Here is a 25,606-nt window from a genome sequence, read left to right as displayed (position 1 = left end):
TATTTTCAGTTAGTATTTTGTCAGTCAGATGTGGATTGGACCTATGGATGGAGGATCTGTAGATACGGAGGGCCAGCTGTACAGGACCACCCATAGTCTCACAAGCACGAGTGAAGGGAAGCAAACCCATGGCTAAGCATCAGATGGTGCGTTCTCTGAAGCCAGAGAGTGATAGGAAACCCTGCCAAGTTTAGGATTTAGAAACTATCAGAAGCTGCTTCTTCATTTCTAAGTCTATTCAAGAAATACTATTAATTTCCTCTAAACCAGTGGTTCTCAACCTTCCTAATGTTGTGACCCTTTAACATTTCCTCGTGTTGTGGTGACCCCAACCACAAAACCATTCCCTTGCTATTTCATAACTGTGATTTTGGCTACTGTTAATGAACTGTAATGTAACTATTTGATATTTGACCCCCTCAAGGGGGTTATGACCCACAGGTTGAGAACCATTTCTTCAACTAATTATTGGAATACTAGTTTGATGAATTTGGATTTAGGCTCAGACTCTAGATGCTACTGTATTTCCCAGCAACTCATCTACTATAGGATAAAAATTATTTTTAAATTTCTGGGAGCTTTAAAAATGCTACCTATACACAATGTCACCAGGGGACATGGCTGTTGCACTTTAGTTATAGACAACCTGGCTCTGCCAGGAACGAGAGGAATCAGGCCCTATTACCAAGAGGTTATCCACCTATGAGAGGGTCAACCAGCCCTGGCACATTGACTTTTCTACCATCTCTGCCAGAGCTCTTGGCTCGAGAGAGAGCAGAGTGGAGACAGGACTTGTTCTGGCCTTTCTGACAGTGATGCTGGAGATACAACAGGGGAGTGAGTGGGAACGGGAAAAATGTTAACGGTGAGCTGTGGTCTCATAAAGCTACGGATGCATGGAAGGAACCTGGCTGTGTTCCTTACTTTCCTTCAAGATCTAGTAAAACAACTGTCTTTGTGAATAGGCTGGGAGATCAGGAGCCTTTCTCCTTGGGAAATGTTGCTTTAGCTCTCTGAGTTTAATCAGGATAGCCATGACCTCCAGAGTTCCCGTGAGATTAATGAACAGGAGCAACTACAGTTAAGGACAAGTCCCCAAGAGCACTGGGGAGGTGGATGACTACAAGGCAAGGAGCTAAGCCCTGTAGCAGCCTTCCAGTGCTGGGATACTCCACTAGAGCAGGAGGAGGGGCTCACCAAGTGAAGAGAGGGCCTAGGTCTGCTTCCCTTCCCCAAGACCTGACTCCAGGGATTGGTTCTCAGCCAGTTTTTCTCCTCAAGGAAACAACATGCTGTGAATTCTCCCTGAACTGCTTACCCAGTAGAGCACATCTGTCCAGCCCTCCATGGTGATGCACTGGAACACAGTGAGCATGGCAAAGGCAAAGTTATCAAAATTAGTGATGCCTCCATTGGGGCCAACCCAGCCACTCCTACATTCCGTGCCATTGGCGGTACACTGGCGTCCATTCCCTGAGAACGCACATGGAGCTGGGTCCTCTTCAGCTACGATATCTATGAAGAAGGAAGCAGAGGACCATTCAGAAGAGGGACACCAGGACTCTCACTCAAGCCCAACACTGGTACCTTTGCCGACTCAGAATCTCAACAGCCCCTAAGCTCTACTAGGAATATCCCCTCACCAGTGGAATTCAGTTTCTCCTAGACACACTCCACTCATCTCTCTGAACTCACACCCACAATGCCTTTCCTGGGGGTAACGGAATGCTGTTCCCTGCTTTGTCTTGTGCAGATCTTAACTGCTAGGACACATTCCATAGTCAAAAAGGATGGAAAAGGAGAATTTCCCATTTATCCCCAACACGATTCACAAACAAAGAGAGAATAGATAGGAAGAAAAGATTCAAGAGACTATCACCTCCCCCAAATCAAAATGTTTTCATGTTTGGTTAATAATTATTGTCACTACTTACCTGAGTCAGCAAAAAAACATGTTTTGTGCATTTTTCCAATAAAAAGTTCCAATCCTATAATAGCATAGATGATAATTACAAATAATACCAAAAGGGCTATGTGAAGGAGGGGGACCATGGCTTTTATAATGGAGTTCAGAACAACTTGTAAACCTAGGAGAGAGAAAAATTCATTTGTGAGTTAGGAAGACGCTTGAAATGTATCATAAATATAATCCCCAATGATGCTCGCTCTATTTATGACATATAATAATAAAGTGCAGAGATATTTCAAAGCTGTTAATTAATACTAAGTCCAGATATGAGATAAAAAGGAACTCTTAAAGATCATTTAGTACATCTCCTTCACTAGACAGATGTGAAACACTGAGGCCCAGAGAGGAGTAGCCAGTAATAAAATCATTTACTCACTTATGTACTTTTTTTTAGTCATTTAAGAGAACCACCCAACTATGCAAAATATGGAGGGTAGTGCTTTGGATACTATAAAGATGAATTATACAAAATGGCTCTCATAAAGAGGTTACAGTCTAGAAGGAAACGTAAGGATTTAACACAAATTACTCTCAGGTAGTATGCAGACACTCTATGAGAAACAGCAGCTAGAAAACTAAAGAGGAATAAGAGCACCATCTCTGAGTAAGTGAGCACAGAGGCCCTGAAGTAGTCTGGGCCTGAAGACAGATCCCCATAGGTAGGCCTCCGCAGAAAACCCAGAGCCTAAGTAATCAGCATACAGTGTGAGCTGGGGTGGGGGTGTTGTCACAGCTAATCATAAAGGCCACCAGCAAAGAGGGTCACAGCCATTCTAGGTTTTGAATCTGGGCTTGGACTCAGACCTGAGACCACTTGCAAAAGTTGCCTCAGAGAGAACAAGTGGGCAGCAATAAGCTTAAAAGGCAGAGATGGGTAAAGAGAGGTGGGGCTCTGGGAAGGTTGGGGTGCAGAATGGTGGGGCCTGACTTCAACTACAGGCTAGTATAAAGAGAGGGAACCTTAGGAATGCTCCAGAAATCATTGGGGGCAAATTATAGCTGCCTTCCATCCCCACCCCAAAAGAAGAAATCCTTGTAGGATGGAGGAGGCAAGCTGGGACAGCAGATGGTTGAAAGTGACCTCAGAAAGGTTGAGGTTGGCTACTCAGTGTGACAGGGTGAAGGTGTCCTGCAGCTAAAACGTGGGCTTGAGAGATGCGAGACTCCATACAATTCGGAGCTGTGGTGCAGGGACAGACGCCAAGGAGAAAGACACAGTGACAGGAAAGGAATAGAAGGGAAGAAAAAGCGGGACCCAGAGCTGCACTAGAACCTGGGCTTCCTGGCTCAGTGCTTAGCATTTCACACTCTCCCTACCACTCAAGCATCAGCTGCTATATGGTTTATTCATTCCTTTTCTCTTTCTCCCCCTTCTTACTTTCCTAATAGTTAAAGACAAAAGAAAAGAAGGAAGAAAGGAAGAGAAAGGACAAACAGAAGAAGCTGAGCTACTTAAGAGTTAAAACAAAGCAGCAGCAGGAATAAGCCAAGAAACAGAAAAGAAACCCTAGCAGCTAAGCAGCTGCCTTCTTGGTGAGTGCACACGGGAAGCAGCAGCAGCCAGGCTGACAAAGGGACTTCAAACCCAGTAAGACTGTCTCCCTAAAGCCTTCTTTGCAGCTAAAATTCTAGGCTCATCTTTAAACATTCAAATGGTTTCTTTGAAAACAGGGCTAACAAGATGATTTTTCAAATTTTTGTCTATTGCAGGCAATAAATGGAGGGCAGGGAGCACTGGCTCCCATATACATGCACTGAGTTTCTTGACTGCTATTCTGATGTTTTCTTTTCTATTTTTAGACATGGATAAGGCCATTCTAAAGCACTCTTAAACTTTACTGAAGTTGAGTCATTTGTCTCACGAACTTACTTATGTTTAGTGTAACTACTGTATTTCAGATTTTGAGGCAAATTTATGAGATGATATCAAGTTGCATCACAGACTGAGCACATATACTTTCATTATATTCTGCTCCTTAGGACATAATCAACATGCACACTAAGAAGGCATGGGAAGGCTACTGTGTGGCTTCCCCTTAGTTGTAAGAGCTTAAAAGTTACTACCTCCTATGAGCCTCACTGAGCTCCTCAGGAAGACAGTGAGAACTAGCGAGAAGATATCCAGCACTCTCCCCCATTTTTATGATCTTGGATTCTAGTTTTTTTATTTCTTTTGTTAAAGACAGGATCTCACCATAATGTCTTGGCTGTCCTGGAACTCGCTCTGTAGACCAGGCTATCCTCAAACTTCTGCCTGACTCTGCCTACTGAGTGCTAGGATCAAAGGTGTGAGCTACTATACCTCATGCTCTTAGACTCTGATAAACATTTACCAGATAATATAATGTAGGTGGACAAGTCACAACTCAATCAAAATCTCTCTCTCTTTCTCTCTCTCACTCACTCACACACACACACACACACACACAACACACACACACAATACAATTTTAAATAATAATTTTCTAATGGGCTGATGAGGTGGCTCCACAGGTATGTGAGTTTTCTGACAAGCCTGATAATCTGAGTCATAGTAAAAGGAAAGAAATTACTCCTGAAAGTTGTTCTCTAACCTTCATAATGTGTACGGTGACACCCATTCATGAGCATGCGTGCCTGCATGCCCGCACGCGTGCGTGTGCGTGTGTGTATACACAAATAAAAATGTAATAGAATGAAATAGTTCCACAAGACTCACCTATGCCCCCAACTATGCGATTGGCTTTCCCTTAATGACTATCTACTCGGGTGCACACAAAAATTCTATTCTGTGGAACAGCCTCTTTGGGAATGAGGAGACAGTGCTTTACAAGTATAGCCAAATGTCCCTGGGCATGTTCGATGATTTCAGGTGCTGGAGAAGAAATCACCATGTCTAGAGCTGAAAATAGCATGGCCTGCAAGCCCTGATTCCTCTCTTCCAAGCCCATTTGGACCTGAGGCAAATATTCCCTGACAAAGTCAGTTAAAATACAGGCTGAGGTCAGAGCCTCATTTCTCTATGGTGACCTGTGACAGAGAGAGACAGAGACCACTATAAACTCAAACAGCCTTGTGTCTTGGAGGAAGGAAGGGCAGAAAACTGTTCTGCAGAGTTTGTGGAGGCCAACCCTTCTGTAGAAACCTCTTTAGCCCAAGGAATCAAGGCCAAGCCAGGCCAGCTCCAAGAATTTTCACAGGCGGGACCTCTCCTCCACACACGAGCCACAGCTCCGTGTCTGCACGAAACACACCACAGGCCAGCTGTCCTGTCATTTGCTCTTTAGGGGAAAAAAGCTGTCATGGTTACTTTGAAATTAGATTAAGCTGTGACAACTAAACCTGAAAGAGCATATTTGCTCACTAAGCTGCTCATTCCATCATGTTACACTTAACAGTGCCAGCCATTGCCAAGGTATTTCTATTTCTCTCAATTGCTTCCAGACAGTTCTGTGGTTTTTGACTTGCACTGATCTTTTTCAATGAAAATAAATGAACCATCTGGAAAAATAAGTACACTTAAAACACCACTTCCTACATTTTAAATGTTAAATTTGGAAATATAGTAGTTTTTTTTTTTTTTTTTTTTCCAGGAGTTTGGTGCATTCTGAGTGCCTAAGCTTTAATAAAACTTCATGAAAACAGTCTGGGAAGAAGAATTGGTGTTCTGATGGCTTTACAAGTTGTGGAAAGCTGGTGGAGCAAGCTTGAAATAGTCCACCTCTGGGAAATCCACACTTTCAAGGGCCCAGAAAATGCAGTCTTACCATGGGCAGAGCTCATGAGGCAAAGGCTAGGCAGCTTCTTAAGGAAGGATCTTCCTTCCCAACCTAGTGAGACTCAGCTTGCCTAGGTCAGAGTCAGAAGCCAAGTAGGATCAGGCACTGACTGACATGGTAGGGTCTACTGGAAGGCACTGACTCCCTCACACTCCCGCTGGAATCTTCCTTCATGGTCTTGCGGGGTTCTCACACCACCATCACACAGGGTAGTGCTGTGTGATCTGTGCACTACCCTGTGTGAAACTGGCATGTTCTTCCCTCTTCTCAGAGAGGGACAGGTGTCATTGCTAGTGGTTGGATCAATCGGAGTTTCCAGAAGTCCAACCCCCTCCCACCCCACTCCGCTCAGTTGCTTCCCACTCAGAGCCCTCCAACATCAATACTGCTAACCCTTCTAGGTGAGGCAGGCTTGCAAGTAGGAGGAGGCCACAAGTACCATTGGAGTGCAGAACTAGGCCGGAAACTAGAGGCCGGAACCCCAGGTCACCACCCAGTCTCTCTTCATTGAAAAGATGTCTGAAAAGCAGATGACCATAAACACCGCCCATTCCCCTTTCAGGAACGTCCCAGGGAGCTAGCAATGGTGTGACTCTCAGTCCTCCTGCATCAAGGAGGGCCTACTGCTGCTGGGCACAGGGCAACTCACCTCAGAGCACTGTTTCCTGATGCTGAGACCCACCCAATAGGGAAAAAGCAGTACTTCTGGGGGTAGGAAGCAAAATGTGCTTACTGGGTACTCCTGATACAAGTCGAAGTGGTCTTAACACTCGGAAGGCACGGAGGGCTTTGACATCAAAGCCTCCTGATTTGCCACTAGAGTGGTTCCCGCCTTCTGTTTCTTTGGTTAATTGTTCCAAAATTACACTAAACAATCTAAAAGAGAAAGAGAAACACATGTTAGTCTGTCACCCAGGTAAGGAAAACGGGGTGATAATAGTAGTTATTTTTGAACAAGGGCTAATTCTGGGTGGCTGCTAACTAAATGAAAGGAAGTTAAACAAAGGCAAGGACCTGGCCATGGAACTCCAGCCAGCCCTGCTACCTGAAGGACCTCAGATGGAGGCTACTCAGATCTGTGTTCATACCAACAAAGCAACCAGAAGCAGGGGCTAATCGGGGACCCCAAGAGAACAAATCATTAATGGCAATGATCTTGGTAGTCACAGCTTGTGAGGCCAAGCTGTATTTATCCGCCACCATGCTCAGACTCACAAAAACCTTCTACAGCATTGTCAGGACTCCTTTACATCCATGAGGAGACAGAGTTGACAGGAAAGGCTCATCATCTGCCCTAGGTCAGGCCACCAGCGGCAGAGCTAATGTTCAAACCTAGGAGCTGTGGATAAGATGTAGGTTCCATGGGGGCAGTGAGCTTTCATCTGTTCATTTCATCTGTTTTAGCTTAGTTCCTAAAACAGTTCCTGACACATACAAAGTACTCTAGGAATGTCTGGATGAGTAAGGAGATGGACAACTTCAAATGTGTTACACCACTCTCAGTGCAGTCACTGACAGCCGCCACCTGCAGCCTCACTGAGGTATTTGTCAAATCACAAAGGAGTTGCAGTTGCAAAGGCTAAAAGTTATCTAAGGGAAGGCATTAATATCACCATTTTCCCTTCTGAAATGTGAGTAATGTTATATCTGGCAGCAATGATAAGTTTTTCCCTACTCTCTGAAGGTTTTCTGGATAATGCTATTTTTGGACAATCTTCTCATTTGACAGTTACTTTTGCCTTTTTAAAATAAATATTTATTCTTTGGAATGTTTTTTTTTTTGTATTTTGTTGTTTTTAGAGTAAATATAAGTTTGCCCATTGCAAATAGCACTAACTTTAGCCAATCAGATTGTGGGAATGATTGGCCTGGCAACAAAGAAAAGGTTTCTAAAGTTTAATTAGTAGCCCAAACATAAATTCTGCCCCTTCCTTGACAGGCCTCTGGGTCACCAAGACACTAGGTCCATAAAACACAGGGTGGTCTGATTGCTGGCCTGATTGGGCTCAGCTCTGTCACCCCAGGGCATTTATTTTAATAACAGACAGCAATTAGCTGTTAGGAGGGGGAAGAAACTGGTCTCCACCTTCTGGAGCTTCTGGCCAGCTAACTTGTGTTCCAACTGGGGAAACCGAACACAGTTATGATGGGTTTCTTATTATGCTGGCTTTGAAAAATGATTGTAAACTACTGCAAGCAAAGCTAATATTAAAAAAAAAAATCTCTCCTCCAAAAACAAAACTCACAGCTTCAGAAAAACCAAGTAAAAGGAAGAATGACAAACTTCAAACAGCAAATGTGTAAGCCACAAGAATGTTCAATCCAAAGGGTTAGGAAATCAACCTCTGCAGGTGGTGACTGGAGCCTGCTCCCAAGCATAGGGTGACTGAGGACGGTTCTCAAGCATGGAGGTTTTTCAGTGTGGACCTCAGTCATTTCATCCCCCATTCTTCAACAGTGTCCTTGAAAACAGGTGAATAATAATGTCTCTCTCCTATGAAGGAGCCAGAGTCAGAGAGACACATGCTGCCTCTCATAGTTGGTATGGGTGGTGAAGCCTCTCTTCTCTAAAGCCCAGTTTCCCTCTCAGTAAAATGAGAAAACTTAAGAGTCTCAGAGCTCTACCCTCCCTGATCTCAGAATCTACTGTCTATTTCTCTCCTAGTCCTCAGAAGGAGGAGGAGGAGTAAGGACCATGTGCCTCAGCACCTGGGCAGATACGGACAGAAGAAAGAAGGAGCATTATGAGACCCTAGGTTGTTATTAAATTTACCCCGAGAGAAGAGGACATACCCAACCTGACCAAGGCCAGGTGCCCTAGAATGGGGACACCATGCTCTTCCTCAAAAAAGTGACAAGCTTGAATGCTTAAACTATTTCTTCACTAAGAACCCAGAGGAGTAGGGTGAGAGTTGACCCAGACCAAGCTTTCTGTAAAGGAAGTAACTTCAGCTATGGTAGGCCCCCTTGGTCCTGGTGTGCTCACACTATTAACAGCTACACACTACTTTTTTAGTGGCTCTTTTAGTGGGAATCTTGACAAAAGTAATAGGTCACTATGGGCTCAGAATGGAAAACTCATTGGACAGAGAAACAGACTGTAGTTGGAAACTTCAGTGAGTGGGAATTTGATTCACAGACATCATAGTAGTTTTTTTCTTCTCTATAATTTTCCCCTCTTCTGTTACAACCAACCATAATTTAGCAAAAAATTTACTTCCTGGTGTTTTTTTTTTTTTCTTATGTGTGGTGGTCTAGGTTAATATTTTTGATAAAAAAAAATCTGTGAGTTTTTTATGCTAATGAAATACCACTGAGTCTAGTTCTACCTTAAGTTACTTTTATCTTTACAATCAATTTCACCATTTTATTTACATATGATAAGTGCATCTGTTTAAACCAGCTGAGTTACAACAAATATGTTAGGAAGTGCAACAAAGGGTCACTGTCAAGGCAGAGGCTTGTAGGGTCTTGAGCAGCCATCTAGAGCCCCTTTGCAGGCGCCCTCCCTAAGCATGGCATGGCTGAAGGGCTATTCACCTACCTTTTCTAGAGACTATATAACAGAATCACATGGTATGCTTTTTTACTTATCACATTTTTGAGATTCACCAGGCTATTAAATTTATGCTTCTTTTATTGTTAATATTCAATAAGTAAACATGTTGTGATGATTTTTTTTATCAATTTACCTATTCTATGATATTAAGCTATTTTCAGTTTTCCCCTACTTTGAATAAAGTCTTACTGTGGACATGTGTTTTTATTTCCTTGGATAAACACCAGAAAACTAGCAATATGGTCACATTTTTTTATGTGGCAAATTTTTATAATACTGGGAGAAAGTGGGGGCTTCTGAAGTGGCTTTATTGCTTCCAGTTTTAGAAGTGGTGTAGAAAGTTTCAATTGGCCCATTTGGTCTCTTTGGTCTCTTTACACCCAGTAGTGCCTGCAGGCACACAGCGCTGTTAGTGTGGTTTTGGTTAGCATTTCTTTAATTACTAACAATGTCCAGGGGCTAGTTAGCCAGTCACATATTTTTTTTAATAAAGATACATTCAGATATTTTGCCCATTATGTAACATTCTATCTTCTTGAATGGCCCTTTATATATGCTGAATGTATATATCTGACCAAGTACTTGGTATACATTTTTTTTAACTCTCTGTGAATATACTTTTTTCTTTTCTTTTTCTCTTTTTCTTTCTTTCTTTCTTTTTCTTTCTTTCTTTCTTTTTTTTTTTTTTTTTTTTTTTTTTTGCCTTCTGCAAACTGCTTTTTTTTTTTTTTTTCTTCACACTGACTTTGGAAGAAAAGTTTTAAATTTTGATTAAAATTGAGTCTTTTCATTGTTTCTTTAATGGGTGCTGCTTTTGGCCCCTTTGTCTTTTGAGAAAAAAAATCTCACGTGTCCCAGGCTAGCTGGCTTTGAACTCACTATATAACTGAGGAAGACCTTGGTTGAATTCCTGAGCCTCCTCCACTTGTAAAAGGATTTAAAGAGTTCACCACCAGGACCCATGACTTAGAAATCTTTGCTGCCTTGGAATCATAAATGTTTTCTATGGTATTTTCTCCTTGAAGTTTTATAGTTTTGAATTGTAAATATGTGTCTATGGTCCATGTGAAGGCAACATTTATACATGGTGTGAGGTGAGAATAGTCTCTCATGTTGACAAATGGTTGTTTCAGTCCTGTTTACTGGAAACAGTTTCCTCCTGCCATTGACTCATCAAGGCATCTTTTCCAAAAATCAATTGATAGCATACACACGTGTCTATTTCTAGGCACTCATATTTGATCCTATTGATCTTCATGTCAACGCCTAGCATCAACATTGCACTATCTTAACTCCAATAATGTCAGAGCATCCTATAAGATCTGACTCCAGCTTTGTTCTTAAGGATTTCTTTGGCCGGTGTAGAGTCTGTCTAATTTCCATACAGATGGTACAAAAATCTTGTCAATTTTTCAAAAGCCTGCTAGTATTTAGGTCAGTATACAAATATATACCTTGCTTTGGGGAAAAGTAGAAACCCTAAGAACATCAAATCTTCCAGTGCGTAATCATAATACCACACTCTGTTTTCTTTAATTCTTCTTTGCTTCCTCCCATGAAGCATTTGCCATTTTAGCAAGCTACCCATAACTAAATATTTCATAGTTTTAGTGCCATTGTAAATAGTAACATTTAATGCTTTTGTTTTTGTTTTCTAATTGCCCATGGCTAGTATTTAGAAGTTATTATGCTTTTTTTTTATGTCGATCCTAGTTCCCTCTCCCTCTCTCCCTCCCTCCCTCTTATCCTCTCTCCCTCCTCATATGCACCCTGACCACCCTCCCCTCCCATCCCCCCACCCCAATTCCACATGTAGGGCAATGCCATCCAGGTGGGATATGTAGATCTGTCAAGTCATTTGAAGTAGGGACTAGGACTTCTCTCCTATCTCTAGAATAAGGCAGTTATCTCTCCATGGGGGATGTGTTCGCAAAGTCCTTTTGTGCACCAGGAATACATCCTGGCTCCACTGTCTGAGGTCCCTTAGACTGCTCAGTCCTTCTGGCTGAGACCCATATTCAGGGGGGCCTGAGTCAGTCCCATGCTGGATTCCCAGCTATCAGACTGGGGGCCCATTAGCTCCTCCTTGTTCAGGTCACCTGTCTCTATATGTTTCTGCAACCTGTTCTTGTCCTCTCCCTCTGCATCTGGATCCTAGTTCGACTCCGTATTTAGTTATGGGTGTTTACTTCTGTTTCCCACAGGTACTAGATGAGGGCTCCATGATGGTGGATGAGTTAGTTGTTGATCTCACTATCCAGGAAGGGCATTTATGGTAGCCTTTCCACGGTTGCTCAAATTGTTAGTTGGTGACAGTCATGTAGGTCTCTAGACCTTTCTTTAGGTTCAGTTTTCTCTTCAAACCAATAATGGCTCCCTCTTTTATGTTCTCTCTCTCTCTCTCTCTCTCTCTCTCTCTCTCTCTCTCTCTCTCTCTCTCTCTTTCTCTCTCTTCTGTCTTCTATTCCTACCCTGACTCAATCTTCCTAGTCGCATGTGCTTTCCTCTCCTCCCCTTCTCTTTCTCCTACTTTTCTCTCCATTCACTGCCCCCCCCACTTCCCCTGTGCTCTGGGGGACTTGTCCCTTTCTGCTTCTGTGAGGGACTTTATATGCATCTCTTGGAATACACCTTGTATCCTAGTTCCTCTGGTGGTGTGAATTATAGGCTGGTGATCCTTTGCTCCATGTCTAAAATCCATATATGAGTGAGTACATACCATGTTCCTCTTTTTGTGACTGGGTTACCTCATTCAGGATGGTTTCTTCAAGTGCCATCCACTTGCCTGCGAATTTCAAGATTCCATTAATTTTTTCTGCAGAGTAATATTCCATTGTGTAGATGTGCCACATCTTCATTAACCATTCTTCAATTGAGGGGCATCTAGGTTGCTTCCAGGTTCTTGCTATTACAAATAGTGCTGCTATGAACATAGTTGAGTGCATGTCTTTGTTGCATGGATGTGGATCATTTGGGTATATGTCTAAGAGGGGGATTGCCAGGTCTTGTGGAGTTACTATACTTTTTATAGTGACTTTTTTTTTTAACTATTCAGAAACATCATTATATTCAATCAGAAAATCTGATTCTCTATTTTTTTTTTTGTCTTAAATTCACTGAGATTTATTTTGTGGCCCATAACATTAACTCTCTTGATGAAAATGTCACATGCAGAGGGATGGCATGGGGGTTGGTGGAGGGCATGGGAGAATGGGAGAAAGAGCTGGTTGGTATATAAAATACGATTGTTTCTAATTTAAATAAAAAAGGAAAGAAATCAGATTAAAAATTCCATATGCATGCATGTGAAAAGAATATGTAGTCTTTTTTTTTTTTTTAATGGAGAATTCTTTGAAAAGTGAGGTGGTTTGTAGTGAGATGTTCACTTTGCCCGCACCTGTGGCACAGACCATGCCCACTGGGGGTGGGGACAGGAGCGGCTGTTACCTGGGGGAACTAAGTTTGAGGAAAGGGCTCCAGGAGCTCTCTTGCTTGCAGCACAGGGACAGGAGAACATCCAGAGGCATCCTTGGGACCAGGAACCTGCTAGTGTTCATCTGTCTATGATTTCAGTTATTTCACCCTGAATAAACATCTATTCGGCCTATCTGTTTCTCCTGGTCCTTGTTAAACCACAATAGTGGTTAATGATGATGTTCAGGTCTCCCTGTCTCGCCACACTCCTGTTCAGGGACCTAGGGTACAAGCCAGACCCACACATCTTTCTGCTCCTCCTTGGGCTCTAACAACTTTTGGTTCCTGCATTTTGAAGCTGTTACCAGACATCTGAGTAATGAGGACTATTATATCATCTTGATAAACACCTTTTATGATTAAGAAATGTCTCTCTTCTTGTGTGCCAAATAGCCCCTTTTCCTAAAGACTTTGTCAAATGTTGATAAAGGCCCTTTAGCTGCCTTTTCTATCCTTTTATTCACAAATTATTTTTCTTTGCATTACAGAAGGTCAAAATAGACATTAGAAAGTTGTTTTTACATATGGCAATCTGATAAACTCATGGCGTTATTATAGGGTGCTGCTGCGTTAAGCCTTCCATCTTGTTATTTGTTTTCTAGTTTTTGGTTTCTCCTTCTCTACTTTTTTTCTGAATTGCCTTTTCTGCTCTTGTGTTTCTTCCAATTGAACTTAGTCTTCACTGTTGCCTTAATATTAATAATTAAAGCTCTGTGTTTCTGGTGGCTCATATAGGGAAAATGTCAACAAAAGTTTTCAGTGAAAGGAGATTCAGTAAATATTCAAGGATTTACAGACTGTAGGACATCTGGGGTAACAAATTAACTTTGTCATTAAACATCAAGTAGATCAAACAGCCACACATATAGTATAGCTGAATTATAATAAAACCTTACTTGACAGAAGTTGGTAGCCAAATGCCCAGCTAATGTGGAGTAACAGGCTTCAAGCAGAAATGTCCCTAGGCCTGGGGTGGAGGGTGGGTAGTTTGCCAATGTAGGCTCCAGGGTTTACTCCACACTTTTTTTTTTTTTTTAATTTCTTAAAACAAGTTTTATTTAAATAAGGGTTTAAATACATTACATAACATTAAAACTGAAAAGGAAAAGAAAACCAAAAACCAGTTTCTTGCTTCACTTAGCACTGGGCAGCTGCTACCAACAAGTTGAAACCTTTACAGCTAGCCACAATGACTGATCCTTCATTTGATATTTTCCCCTTGTCGTAAGCTTAATTGATACTAGGCTTGTTTCACTCTTTAGTTGTCTTGACATCCCCTGGCTAGGGATGTTTCTGGCTAAAATGACTAACCTGGTGGCCAGCCAGATGTCCAAGACCTCTGTAGAAAGGTGGCCCTTTCTGAATTCTGCCCACCTAGTCAGACACCAGGGGTCCCTGCCAGAGACTCCCTTGGTGCTGTGGTGCTACCCATTCTCATGTTCACCTGGTGACATCCTCCTAGGGCAGGGGACTCTATTGAGGGAGAGCTGAAGAACTTTTGGGTAGCATAGCCTATGAACTTGGGGTTCTGGGCTTGGCTGAAACATTGTTATTGCTTTGTTTCAGGCTGGACACTGCCAGGGCTTACTGCTTGACCTGTTTAAATGAGGGACTTCAAGACCAGACAGCATGGCTCTTTTCAGTTTATTGCATGAAGGAGTTACACTAGTCCAAGTTAAAAGCGGACCCCAAATGGTTATATTATACAAACTGTGAGGTTTTTAAACTTGTGACAAGGGACAGGAGGGAAATTCTACTCATTGCAAGGAAATCCTCACTTAAGCTTCAGAGAGTCACAAGCACTTAAAACCCATGAACCTTCAGCTGATCGTCCTTAGCCAGTCCAATCTCTATCAGGAACTGGCATATGTTCTTGCGCTGGTCACCCTGTAGCTGAATTACTTCTCCATATTCTGGATGCTCAATTACAGTACCATTGCAGGCAAATTTCTTAAACGCCTTCACTAGTTTCTTTTTATCGTAATCATCAGCGATCCCTTGGACAGTGGTAAGGGTGTGCCTGCCGTTTCTCTGCTGAATTCTTATATGGACATAATCCTCAGTGCCAGCAGGAAGCAGGTCATCACCCTTACTTGCATCAGCAAAGGGGTTGAAAGAGTGGAGGTTCTGGATAGCGGACATACGATACGATTCCTTTTCCTTGGTGGAAACGGCCTGCGGAAGGCGGCTGCGGGAGAAGGCGGGCAGGGGGGACAGAGCGTCTGGAAGCGAGGGGGCTCGAGGGGGAGGCAGCTGAGTCCTCAGCGGCGGCTCAGTGACTGGGGGCTTTACTCCACACTTTTAACAGCTCACGGTCTATCTATCTTCAAACAGCATCTTATCATTCTAGGTACTGTATCCATGCTTGACAACAGCCCACCATGATCTTCCTGTCCCCTGTGCCACCATCAGGCGTTTTACTACTGCCAAGGTATTGTCAGTGTGTTGTCCTTGTCTTGTTTTAGACAATTATCTTTAAAGAGATTTTAAAATGGAAGTAAGTAGCTTTAAATTCACCCTGTCTGGAATTCCTCATTTACTTTGTGTGGATCTTCATTTCTACCTGATGTCATTTTTCTACAGACTGAAAAGCTGTCTCTTAACATTTTTGGAGGTGCAAGTCTATCAGTCACGAAGTCTCAGCTCTAGTTTGTCTAAAAAAGTTTCTATTTTGACTTGGGTTTTGGAAGGAGCTTCACTGGATGAGGACTCTAAGTTGACATCTCCTCTAGAATTCTGAGGGTGCATTTATTGTCTTCTGGATTATACTTGAGATGTCCTTTTTATTTTTTTCAGATTCTCTTCACCTTTTACTTTTTAGCATTTGGACCGTGTGTTTTTTTTTTAAATCTCCGACTTCTAAGTTTATTTTCCATATTTGAATCATTTAGAACTATTACTTCAGAAACTTTCTTTTCTGTCTTCCCCTTCCCTTTTAAAAATGATTTACTGATGTATTTATTATGTGTATGTATGTACCTGTATGTGTTTTATGTGTATCATGTGTACCATATGCAGGCAGGTATCCACAGACACCAGAAGAGGGCATTGATTCCCTGGATCTGGGATTACAGAGCTGTCATGTGTGTTCTGAGAAGCAAATCCAGGTCTTTGCAAGAGCAGCCAGTACTCTTAACTGTTGAGCCATCTCTTTGGCCTTTCTCCTCTTCTGAGATTCCAAATACACATGTTAGAATATTTGATAATTCATAAGTTAGTGAGGTAGTGTTCACTTTTTCTCAATTATTCTTGTTACTGCTACACATTTAAGTTTCCTAATTTGTTGTTGTTGTTTGTCTTTGGTATTGCCTAATATGCTACTGAACCAATCTTGGGAACTTTTCATTTCGTATGAACTTTTCACAACTTGAAGTTCCATGTGTTTGTTTCTTGTATTGTACCCCACTGCAGTCATATTTTACCTTAAGTCCATAAATACAGCATAGCCACTGTTTCCAAACCCTTATAAAGTCCCTTGCCATCATCTCTGTAGTTTCCGGGTCTGTTTCTAGTCATAGAATCTTCTCCTGCCAGTGGTCACACTTCTTCATATTTCCAATTTTACCTCCCTGTAGGTAAGGCACTAGAATGATCACCTAAGTAATTAATTTTATTTTTCCTTTGAAAAGTCTTGTTTTGTCTTGCAGGTAATTAAGTTACTTGCTTTTCAGTTCTCTTTCCTTCAGGCTCCTTCTCAAACACTGTTATCTAAGCTTAAGGAGTCTTTACTCTAGGGCAAGGATAGCACCTTTTCTGTAGAGGACTGGACAGTAAATATTTTAAGTCTTTATAGACCTGGACTCTTCAACTTGATGATGTCAACAAATGAGTTAGCTATTATACAATAAAACATTATTTATAAAAGTAGGTGGCAGGCCGGATGGACTAAGCTTTGGTTCCCTGGCCATAGTTTACCAAACTCTACTCTAGATGTAAGCTAACTCCACTACTAAAGGCTCTTCTAGGGTGTCTACTGACAGTTCAGGGTGTTCAATGCAGTAATTTATTCTGTGTATTTGGATGACAAACACCTTTCAATCTTAGGCAAACCTGGTTGTTACTTATTTTATAGTTCCTGTCCCCTGTCTTTCTCTTTTCCCTAACCTCATGGAATGTAGCTTAGTGTCAGCCCAAACTCCAGAGGATCCCAAGACACAGGCAAAGAGCTCTCCCTATTGTTCTCTCCCTTCCAATTTTATGTTTCTCAAATCTCTTGAAGTTTTATCTCCTTAACCTGGTTCCCTATTCCTGTGCTGTGCTGTGCTGTTGTGGGAAATGGTGATCATAGCTTGGGGACATAAGACATGAAGCTAAGCATCTCCATTCTCTAGCTGAATAAAAGTCCAGTGGCAGGAAAGATACAAGATTTTTACAGAACCAAGAGACCTCCCAGGCTTCAGCTTACCACTCCCTGACAGATGTGCCAAGTAAGAGGAGGTATTTGCCTTCATGCCTACCTGCCACCTATTCATTTTAGATGCATCACCTCTGCAGTGCAACCTTAGGTGTCAATGTACTATGGGAGGTTTTGCAAAAACTAATTTTGTTCCCCTTCAAGTCTAACCATCCAAGGGGCTACCATTTCTTAGTATATAAAGGACATCCCCAAACTTAAGCTGCTGTCCAAACAGGCAGAAAAACCAAAGGAATCATGATACAAAGAGATAATCCAAAAGATAACTCAGCTTGCTCAACTGCAAAGGGCAGCTGAATAAAGCCACTGATATGAAAGCAGAGGGATGATTTTAAAAGCTCTCTCATAACCAGAGAGATGGCTCAGCAGTTAAGAGCTTTTGCAGAGGACCTGGGTTTGATTCCCAGCACCTACATTATAGCTCAAAACTATCTGTTACTTCACTTTGAGGGATATGAAACTCTCTCCTAGCTCCTGTGGGCACTAGACATTCATGTAGTACACAGACATATACACAGGTGAAACACTCATATTGTAAAAATAAATGCATCTTTAAAAGCACTCTCGATGAAAACAAGCATACTTCTACGAGTAACTCTATAACCCCAGAGCAGGTTTACATCTTGTCTTCCTTGGCAGGCATTTTTTTAGAGACCTGATTCATGCCTCCTCTGCTGGCAACATCTGCAGGTGCAGAAGGTGCAGAACAACACAGACCTATATTTCTCATTCTAACTGAATCTACCAGAGTCTTCCTCTTGCAACAGGGTTTGGAAAGAACACCTGCTTTTCTGCATTTCCTAGTTTATTCTGTTTTATGCCAGATATGTGACAGTATTCAGACATTAGTTTTGTTATTTAAAATGGAAAGTGGTAATGCCAGAACTTCTCCCACAAGTCAGCATAAAAGCATAATAGCTTTGCTCAAGGGATATTAAACAGCTAAGCACCTCACTGTTTGGAAGGCTTTATCACATGATACCCATGTTTTTAACTAGCAGGGTGCTAAGTTTTAGGAGCTGTATTCACTCAACTCCACCCACTACCAGGCCAGGTCTATTTGTGGAGACTCAAGGCCCTGTGAGGTGAATCATCTCTCATTAGCAGCTTAGACTTCCTCCAACAGCATGTTACTGACTTCCCCAACCATAACACCAGTAAAGAGAGATCTTCACTCCGGATTCTGCCCAGGGATTGACAACAGACCCGTCAGCATTAAAAGAACTCCTGACAGGACCTGGTACCATCACTGGCATAAGAACACCCATCTTCCCCCAAAAGGCATATGTACCCTTTACCACCTAGCCCACAAACATTTCCCCAAAGCAAGAGTGACTTACCCTACTATTACTATAACAAAATCCAGTAAATTCCATCCATTCCTAACATAAGCATTAGGGTGCAGCAACAATCCATACGCTATTATCTTCAGAAATGTCTCCACTGTAAAAATAATCAGGAAGGCATATTCTACTTTTTCCTGTAAAGAGAAACAAATGTACCACGGGTGAAAGGAGAAATAATAAAATAAATAAACAAGCATTAGAATCAACAGCTCAGAGACATAAGCATTCCCCCCTGCAATGTTATCACGAGACTGGCACCACCTCCCTGCACCTGGGCTGGGAAAGCATTTTAATTTCCCATATGCTGCTGAGTGTTAAATCCTGTCATTCCAGGCTGCATTATTGCATTTTGCCACCTGCCCTGATGAGCGTGCAATGAGTCTGCCTGGGCTACAATGGACATGTTTTCTATTTGCACACATTTGCACAACACAGCGTGTGTCCTGTGTCGTCCCCCCTTCCCCTGAGATTTCCAGATCAGGCCCAGAAAAGCAGAAGGATGAAACAAACACCCCAACAATAACCTTAACAGAACAGCCCCTGGGAAAGAACGAAGTCATAGGGGACTGGACCCTTAATTTCTTCTTGGGTTTTCCTGACATCTCATGTTAAAGCCAGCCTTGTCACTGTGTGGCAAGGTGACCTTGGACAAGTACCTAAGCTACTCTATATCTGACTGCCCTCACCCACAGGGTGAAAGTCAGCAAATTCAGATGCTGTGGACACGGCCTGGTGATTGGTACGCCTCCTCTTTTTGGCTGGCACCTGCTGATGGAGCCCCCAGCAGCCTCCCTGGGTACAGTTCTGCCACCATCTCAGTACCTGTGGCTGCTCACATCTGTCTGCCACATACCTCTGTAGCATTGCCTGATGGCTAGAACCTCTGCAGCTCCAACCCTCATGACTCCACAAGCAGAAAAGGATGCCTCAATCAACAGGTCTAAACTCACAGGCCCCCTTCTATAAATGTTTTATGTAGCCCCAATTTTGATAGAGACCCAGATGGACAGGGCCACATGTAACCAAGCAGCATTCTCTGGCTTCAATCTACTCAAAACAAGAACAACAACAAATCACCAATGAGAACTTTTCTGTGGGCTCTAGAGCCCTCTGCTACTATCATCCTTAGGGGCCCCAATCCTTAGATGCACTTCACTCATGAACATGCCTATTACAGCAGGCTATACCCAATTTGGTTCAGGAAACAGTGAGCTCTTCCTCCTCATGACTCATCAAAACTTTGGTCTGGTGGAGGACACGGGAGTTTCAGGTATGTACACAGAACACCTCTAAAATCGTAAGAGTTAGTGGCCGAGCACTTCTCCACTTGTGTGGGAGCTGAAGGTCTCAGCCATAACTCCTGTGCCTTCCCCCATCCCTATCACACAGGAGAAGGCAGACACTGCTGTGACCACTATTGCAGACATGTATTTATAAATGTTGATATATGCCTTTTAAAAGAAATTCTTCTGCACAGGAACTTCTTATTTTGGAAATCTTTTAAAATATCCATTTCAGGATGATTCCTACAAGCCTGCCTTCCTAAAATGTTACATATCTATACAAGTATGCACACATTTGCTTGCAGGAGCTGCAGTACTCCTCTGCATTTCAATGTAAATGTTGTCTGAAGTACCCCTAGGCTCTCCCACCAGACAGCTGGCTCCTGTCTCTGGCTTCCTCGGTGTTCTTTTGTTACAGTTATAGGAATAAAAGCTGGAGAAGGGGTGGGGGTGGAGGGGGGGTCCCGAGTGAGGGTCCCAAGTGAGTGGGGTCCCAAGGTAAGGGACCACTTGGGAGAGCATAGCAGGTTCCATAGCAGGTGAGGGTGACCGAGGCAGCAAGGCGGAGGGAATAACACTCAGGGAGATAGCGCTTAAATGAGGAGTATATTTAGAAAGGGGAGTGAGGGAGAAGGGAAGAGACATAGAGGCACCGGAAAAGAAGAGGAGAGGGGGAGGGAGGGGAGAGAAAAAGAGAGAGTAAGTGGGCAGGGGTCTGACTTTTAAAGGGGTCCTTTACACCTGCCTGAAAACTAGTACTCAGGGAATCCTGGGCTGACCAGAGTACTGCCTGAATCCTTACACCCAGGACAGAAATTTTTCATGGCTTGTCCACCAACATCTTCCCTCTGGGCCACCAGGGCAATATCCAACTGCAGCCTATACACAGTGCCTACAGTTTTGACCCTCACTGGTTACATAAAAGCTAATTGATCAGCTTTGCCTTCCCTAACCCTAGACCATTCTTGACTCTAACTTCCCCTGCCCACCTATGAGTGTGTGTGTGTGCATACACACATGTGTTCATATACACGTGGTTGTAAGTGAAAAAATAAGCAGTCATCAATTCTCTTTTTCCACCATGGGTTCAGGGGAATAATTTCAAGTCATGAGATTTGGCAACAAGCATCCCCACCCACTGAGCGACTTAGCCAGCCCTGTCTTCTATCATTTTGAAATCCTCCAGGGCTCTCTGGATCCCTAAAATATCAGAACAGTCTAAGAAACTCTCTTTTGAGTTGGTCAGAATCAGTAGGTTTATGATGTTAAAGCCCTAACTCATACCCATCCCCCACCCATTGATACCTTCTGGTCCTTCAAACAGGTTAAGTTCTAATCTGGCTCATGCTGAGTACCCCTCCCTCAACCTTCTGGTCAACCTTCCCACTCCTGCCCCTTATTTCCCTTACACAACCTCCCATTCACAATACATTAAATACAGGGCTGGACTCTATACTGGGAGGTATGTAGAGATCCAGGAAGGAACATGAACTCTGAAAGCTCAAAGAAAAGAATTCTGTGGCTTTAACCAGAGGACCCAATCTCTGAAAATACCCACCTGCTGTACTCAGAGCTGGCCAGACCACCAATGTACATCATCAATGTGTTTTCAAGACTACTAGTTCTAAGAGAAGGGGATAATCTAAAAACAGCACACTGGCTTGACAATTCCTTTTCCCTTTCATTCTCTTTGGTTTATTTACTAGGCCAGACAGGAAAAAAAGCTTTGGCTGCCATGCCATCAATATTCATGGCAGTTATATCCCTACATCAAGACAGCACCGTACTTCGGAGCCGAAAAACAAGACAGAGAACAGAGAGTACACCTACCAAATGCACTTGTTTTTCCCTCTGCCTTTTATTTATAAGTAATTGTGCCACAATACTACGAGAGCCATTAGTGTAACTGAATGGTTGAAGGGCTCTTTTATATCCCTCCCTTATTCTCCTCACCCTCCTTTTTAAAGACGTTGGCTTCTCTTCTCTTTAGTGAATTACTTGATGGAACAAGTTGTAAGAAAGAAGCTTGCTATAATATGGTTCTCTGTTACAAAGATTTTGCCAAATGCCAAAATGAACAAGTACAGCCTGGTAAACCAGGTGGCCTATAAGCCAATGCCATCCAGTCTTCCATTTGATATTACAAAAGATTCCTGAGAGACAAGGGTATCTCTACATTAAACAAATTGAGTATTGTTATTATTTTGTCAAAACAAAAATTGAAGAAGTATGACATTACCTGCTTCAAAAGGATTGTTCATTTGAACAAAGAAAGTGAATTTGAAAAGGAAGGTAAGAAGAAAGCTAGACAACATGGAATCGAGTCTGGAGGACTAGAAGTCAGGTGACCTCCATCCAGCATAGAGGCACAGAGGTTTGTAGCAGAGACAGATGAGAGCACAGAGGATGAGCCACAGCAAGGAAAAGACAGGGGAGGCTGGGAAAGGACTGTTGAGAACCCTAATTTGAAATGAGCTAACCCTTCTCTACAAGCCTGGGCCAAAGCTGCATCAGGAAAGTGACCTCCACCACCTAAACAGGAAGATTGCATGGCAAGGCCTACATGACTCAGTCATGCCCAGCAGGGTTTTCTTCTCTCTGGCAGGAGGACCTGAGTGGTTAGTGTCAACCAAACAGCCCTTTAAAAAGATATCACCTGAAACCACTCTATATAAAGCCCAAGTCTCCCATGAGACTTTAAATTACCAGAGAAATAAAGGTTCAACTCTAGATTTTGTTTTGTTTTGTTTTAGCATGGAAGGTGAATGTTTCTTGTGGGTGCCATGTGTAGGCAGGTACATATTTACATGCACATACATGTGGAGGATAGAGATCAACTCAAGTGTCATTCTTCCTCAAGAACCATCCACCTTGTTTTATGGTTTGCCTGGAGCACATCGATTGGGTTGCTAGCCAGAGAACACCAGGGATCCAGCTGTCTCTGCCCACCCAGTTCTAGGATCACAAGGGCTTATCAACATGCCCAGATTCTTCACATGTGTTCTGGGGATCAACCTTAGGTCCTCCTGCTTACACAGCAAGCATCCAACCCATGGCCATTTCCCCAGCCCTCAGATCTAATTCTGGAACCTGGTTTATCTTTTTAAATAGCAGCTTGTTAACACTCGGCCAGTCTCTAAGTCAATAATTTCAGAATTTCCAATGTAAGACTTACAAAGGCCTTTAGGAAACCAAAACCATCAACTAGCAGGGACTGGGAGATTCCAGAATACTTGCTTCTTTCTCCCATGCTCCTTTTTCTGTGTGCTATGGCACTGGTATTCATCTATCTGTCTGCTTGTCCATCTATCCATCCATGCATACATCCATCTATCCACCCATTCTGAGCTGCTTCCTCCTTAGCAATGCTTAGCATCTATCCTCAGAGGCCACCGCTGGCTTCCAGAGGGCTACAGAGGCTGACACAGGCCAGCGACATTCACCTCTTGGCTTTGCTCACCCACCCACGTGAGCCCTGTCCTTCAGAGGTTTTCTTGGCTTGTAAAAAGCTGTCCCACACATCTCTTTGTGTGCCCAGCCTTTGCCCTTGCAGGCCTCAGCTCCCTGTCTTCAAGGATCATTTCTCACTGTCCTTGTAACTCTAGCACCTACTATGAATGCACAGCATTCATAAACCATTCACAAGCACTAATAGAAAATAGTGAAGACAAAAGGAGAATAAAGTAATACAACAAACATAAGGAAAATGATAAAAATATAACAATTTGTGATCCTAGGAAATGTATCAACAAGGAAAAAAGTATCTAAGTTATTATAAGTTATTCCTAGAACAAGTCTGGAGTAAAAGAGTCAAATTACTGAAATGAAGGCTGCCTTCATCTTATCTTGTGGTGGTTTGAATGTAGTCAGACTTTCTTTGGATTTCCAGCCCCAAATAATGACATGGGAACTCATAAATTATGAAAGCTTGGCCTTAGCTTGGGCTTGTTCCCAACTAGCTCTTAAAAACTTAAATTAACCTATTTATATTAACCTATATTCTGCCACATGGCTCTCCTCCATACTGTACATCGCCCCCCCCCCCATCTCACTGATGAATTTCTCACACCAGATTCTTCTTGAGTTCCTCTCTCTCTCTCTCTCTCCCTGGGAAGTCCTGCCCATCCTCTCCTGCCTACCTATTGGCTCTTTATTAAAACAATCAGAAGGTGTCTTAGCCCAGACACATCTTCACAGCTTATAAAAAGATTATTCTACAACAGGTTTGAATAAGAATGACCCCTTAGGCCCATACATTTTCATGCTGAGTCACTAAGGAGTAGCACTATTTGAAAGGATTAGAAAAAGATTAGGAGGTGTGGCCCTTTTGGAGGAAGTTCATCACTGGGGATGGGCTTTAAGGTTTCAAAAGCCCATGCCAAACCCAGAGTCGTCTATGTCTGTGTCTGTCTCTCGCCCTCTAACTATGGATTAGGTAGGATGTAGTCCCTAGCTACTGCTCCAACACCCACCTGCATGCTGCCATAATCCCCACCATGATGACAGTGGATTAAATCTCTCAATATTTAAGCAAGACCCCAATAAAATGCTTTCTCTGATAAAAATTGCTTTGGTCATGATGTCTTTCACAGCAATAGAAAGTGACTAAGAATAGCTCAAATTTTATCCTATTTGCAGCCCAGGGGTAAAGTCATCCTTGCATTTCCACCTTACAGTTGGTCTCTCTAAGTTTTTCACTTCCCATCTTTGAGAACTCTCTACTGTATACAATGGCCAGCCTACACACACACACACACACACACACACACACACACACCAGTGTTGTCCTGCTTGCTTGTCAATGCCCAACCTGATCCTGACCCCAGTGTTTCTGCCACCAAATAATGATAACATCCTTCTTCAAAGTGTTGCTACAGCATCATGATACAGGGATAAAAACAGATCCTGTGTAGTTGATTGGGGGAAAAAAAGCACAGAGTGTACAGCTATCATATTTGTTTTCTCCTAGTCTGGGCTTAGCCACTAATTCATTCTATCCATGACCTTGGCCCACCGTGGGCCACATCTGTTCCCTCTTTCTATAACTTTCCACTCCATTTTCCAACAGATAAATTCCACCTATCCTTCAAGTCTCTACTTAAATACTTTCTCAGCAGAGCCTTTATTGACTTCCCAGACAAAACTGGAGCTCACTGATATATCCTATCAACACTTATTAAATTAATGTTATTATTTATTTATTTTTGTTTTGTTTTCCAAGACAGGGTTTCTCTGTATTTCTTTGGAGCTTGCCCTAGTACTAGCTCTGAAGACTAGGCTGGCCTCAAACTCAAAGAGATATGCCTGTCTCTGCCTCCTGAGTGTTGGAATTAAAGGCCAAAACCAACGCCTGGCTAAATTCATATTTTAATTCAATAAAAGTTACCTCTCTACTAAAGATTCTAGTAAACATGAACTGATGTTTGACAAAGGTGTCAACAACACATAATGGAGAAAGAACAGTATCTTCAATAAATGGTCCTGGTAAAAATGGGCATCTATACGCAAAAGAAGGAAACAGGCTCTTTATCTCACACCATATACATAACCAAGAAAAATGATTCACAGACTTAAACATTAAGATATTAAATAAAAATATTAGCCGAAAACAGAGTAAATTTTCTTTACATTTGATCTGAGCTAAGACTTTTTGGATATGTCTCCAAAAAGCATAGGCAACAAAAGGGAAAATTACATAATTGGTTTTACATCAAACTAAATAGCACTTCATACCTGATGGTAATGGCTATCATACAAAAGTCAAGAGATTAAGTGTTGGTAAACATAGAGAAAGGGAATCCTT

General features: G+C 42.5%; 2 protein-coding genes across 14 annotated transcripts in view; both read right to left on the bottom strand.

The window, feature by feature from the left end:
• Cacna1d (calcium voltage-gated channel subunit alpha1 D) overlaps positions 1-25,606 on the bottom strand; it is a 296,027-nt gene that overhangs the window by 135,727 nt on the left and 134,694 nt on the right. For all 13 annotated transcript variants that reach the window (XM_051204741.1, XM_051204746.1, XM_051204750.1 and 10 more), the window contains exons 4-7: positions 18,515-18,654; positions 6,461-6,603; positions 1,935-2,087; positions 1,319-1,515 (exon numbers count right to left, since the gene is read on the bottom strand). In XM_051204741.1, coding sequence (XP_051060698.1) covers positions 1,319-1,515; positions 1,935-2,087; positions 6,461-6,603; positions 18,515-18,654 — 633 coding nt within the window. The remainder of the gene's footprint in view (positions 1-1,318; positions 1,516-1,934; positions 2,088-6,460; positions 6,604-18,514; positions 18,655-25,606) is intronic.
• Positions 14,383-14,997, bottom strand: LOC127236841 (eukaryotic translation initiation factor 1-like). Its single transcript, XM_051204754.1, has one exon. It carries the CDS (start codon positions 14,900-14,902, stop codon positions 14,564-14,566), a length of 339 nt encoding a protein of 112 aa, XP_051060711.1. The 5' UTR covers positions 14,903-14,997; the 3' UTR covers positions 14,383-14,563.

The sequence above is a fragment of the Phodopus roborovskii genome, unplaced genomic scaffold (genome assembly GCF_943737965.1).
Source record: "Phodopus roborovskii unplaced genomic scaffold, PHOROB, whole genome shotgun sequence".
Taxonomy (NCBI): Eukaryota; Metazoa; Chordata; class Mammalia; order Rodentia; family Cricetidae; genus Phodopus; species Phodopus roborovskii.
Note: the sequence above shows the minus strand (reverse complement) of the source record. Positions and strands in the feature narration are given on the sequence as shown.

Bases quoted from the DNA above. Each gene is read 5' to 3' on its own strand.
- LOC127236841 (XM_051204754.1), bottom strand. From the start codon at position 14,902: ATGTCCGCTATCCAGAACCTCCACTCTTTCAACCCCTTTGCTGATGCA.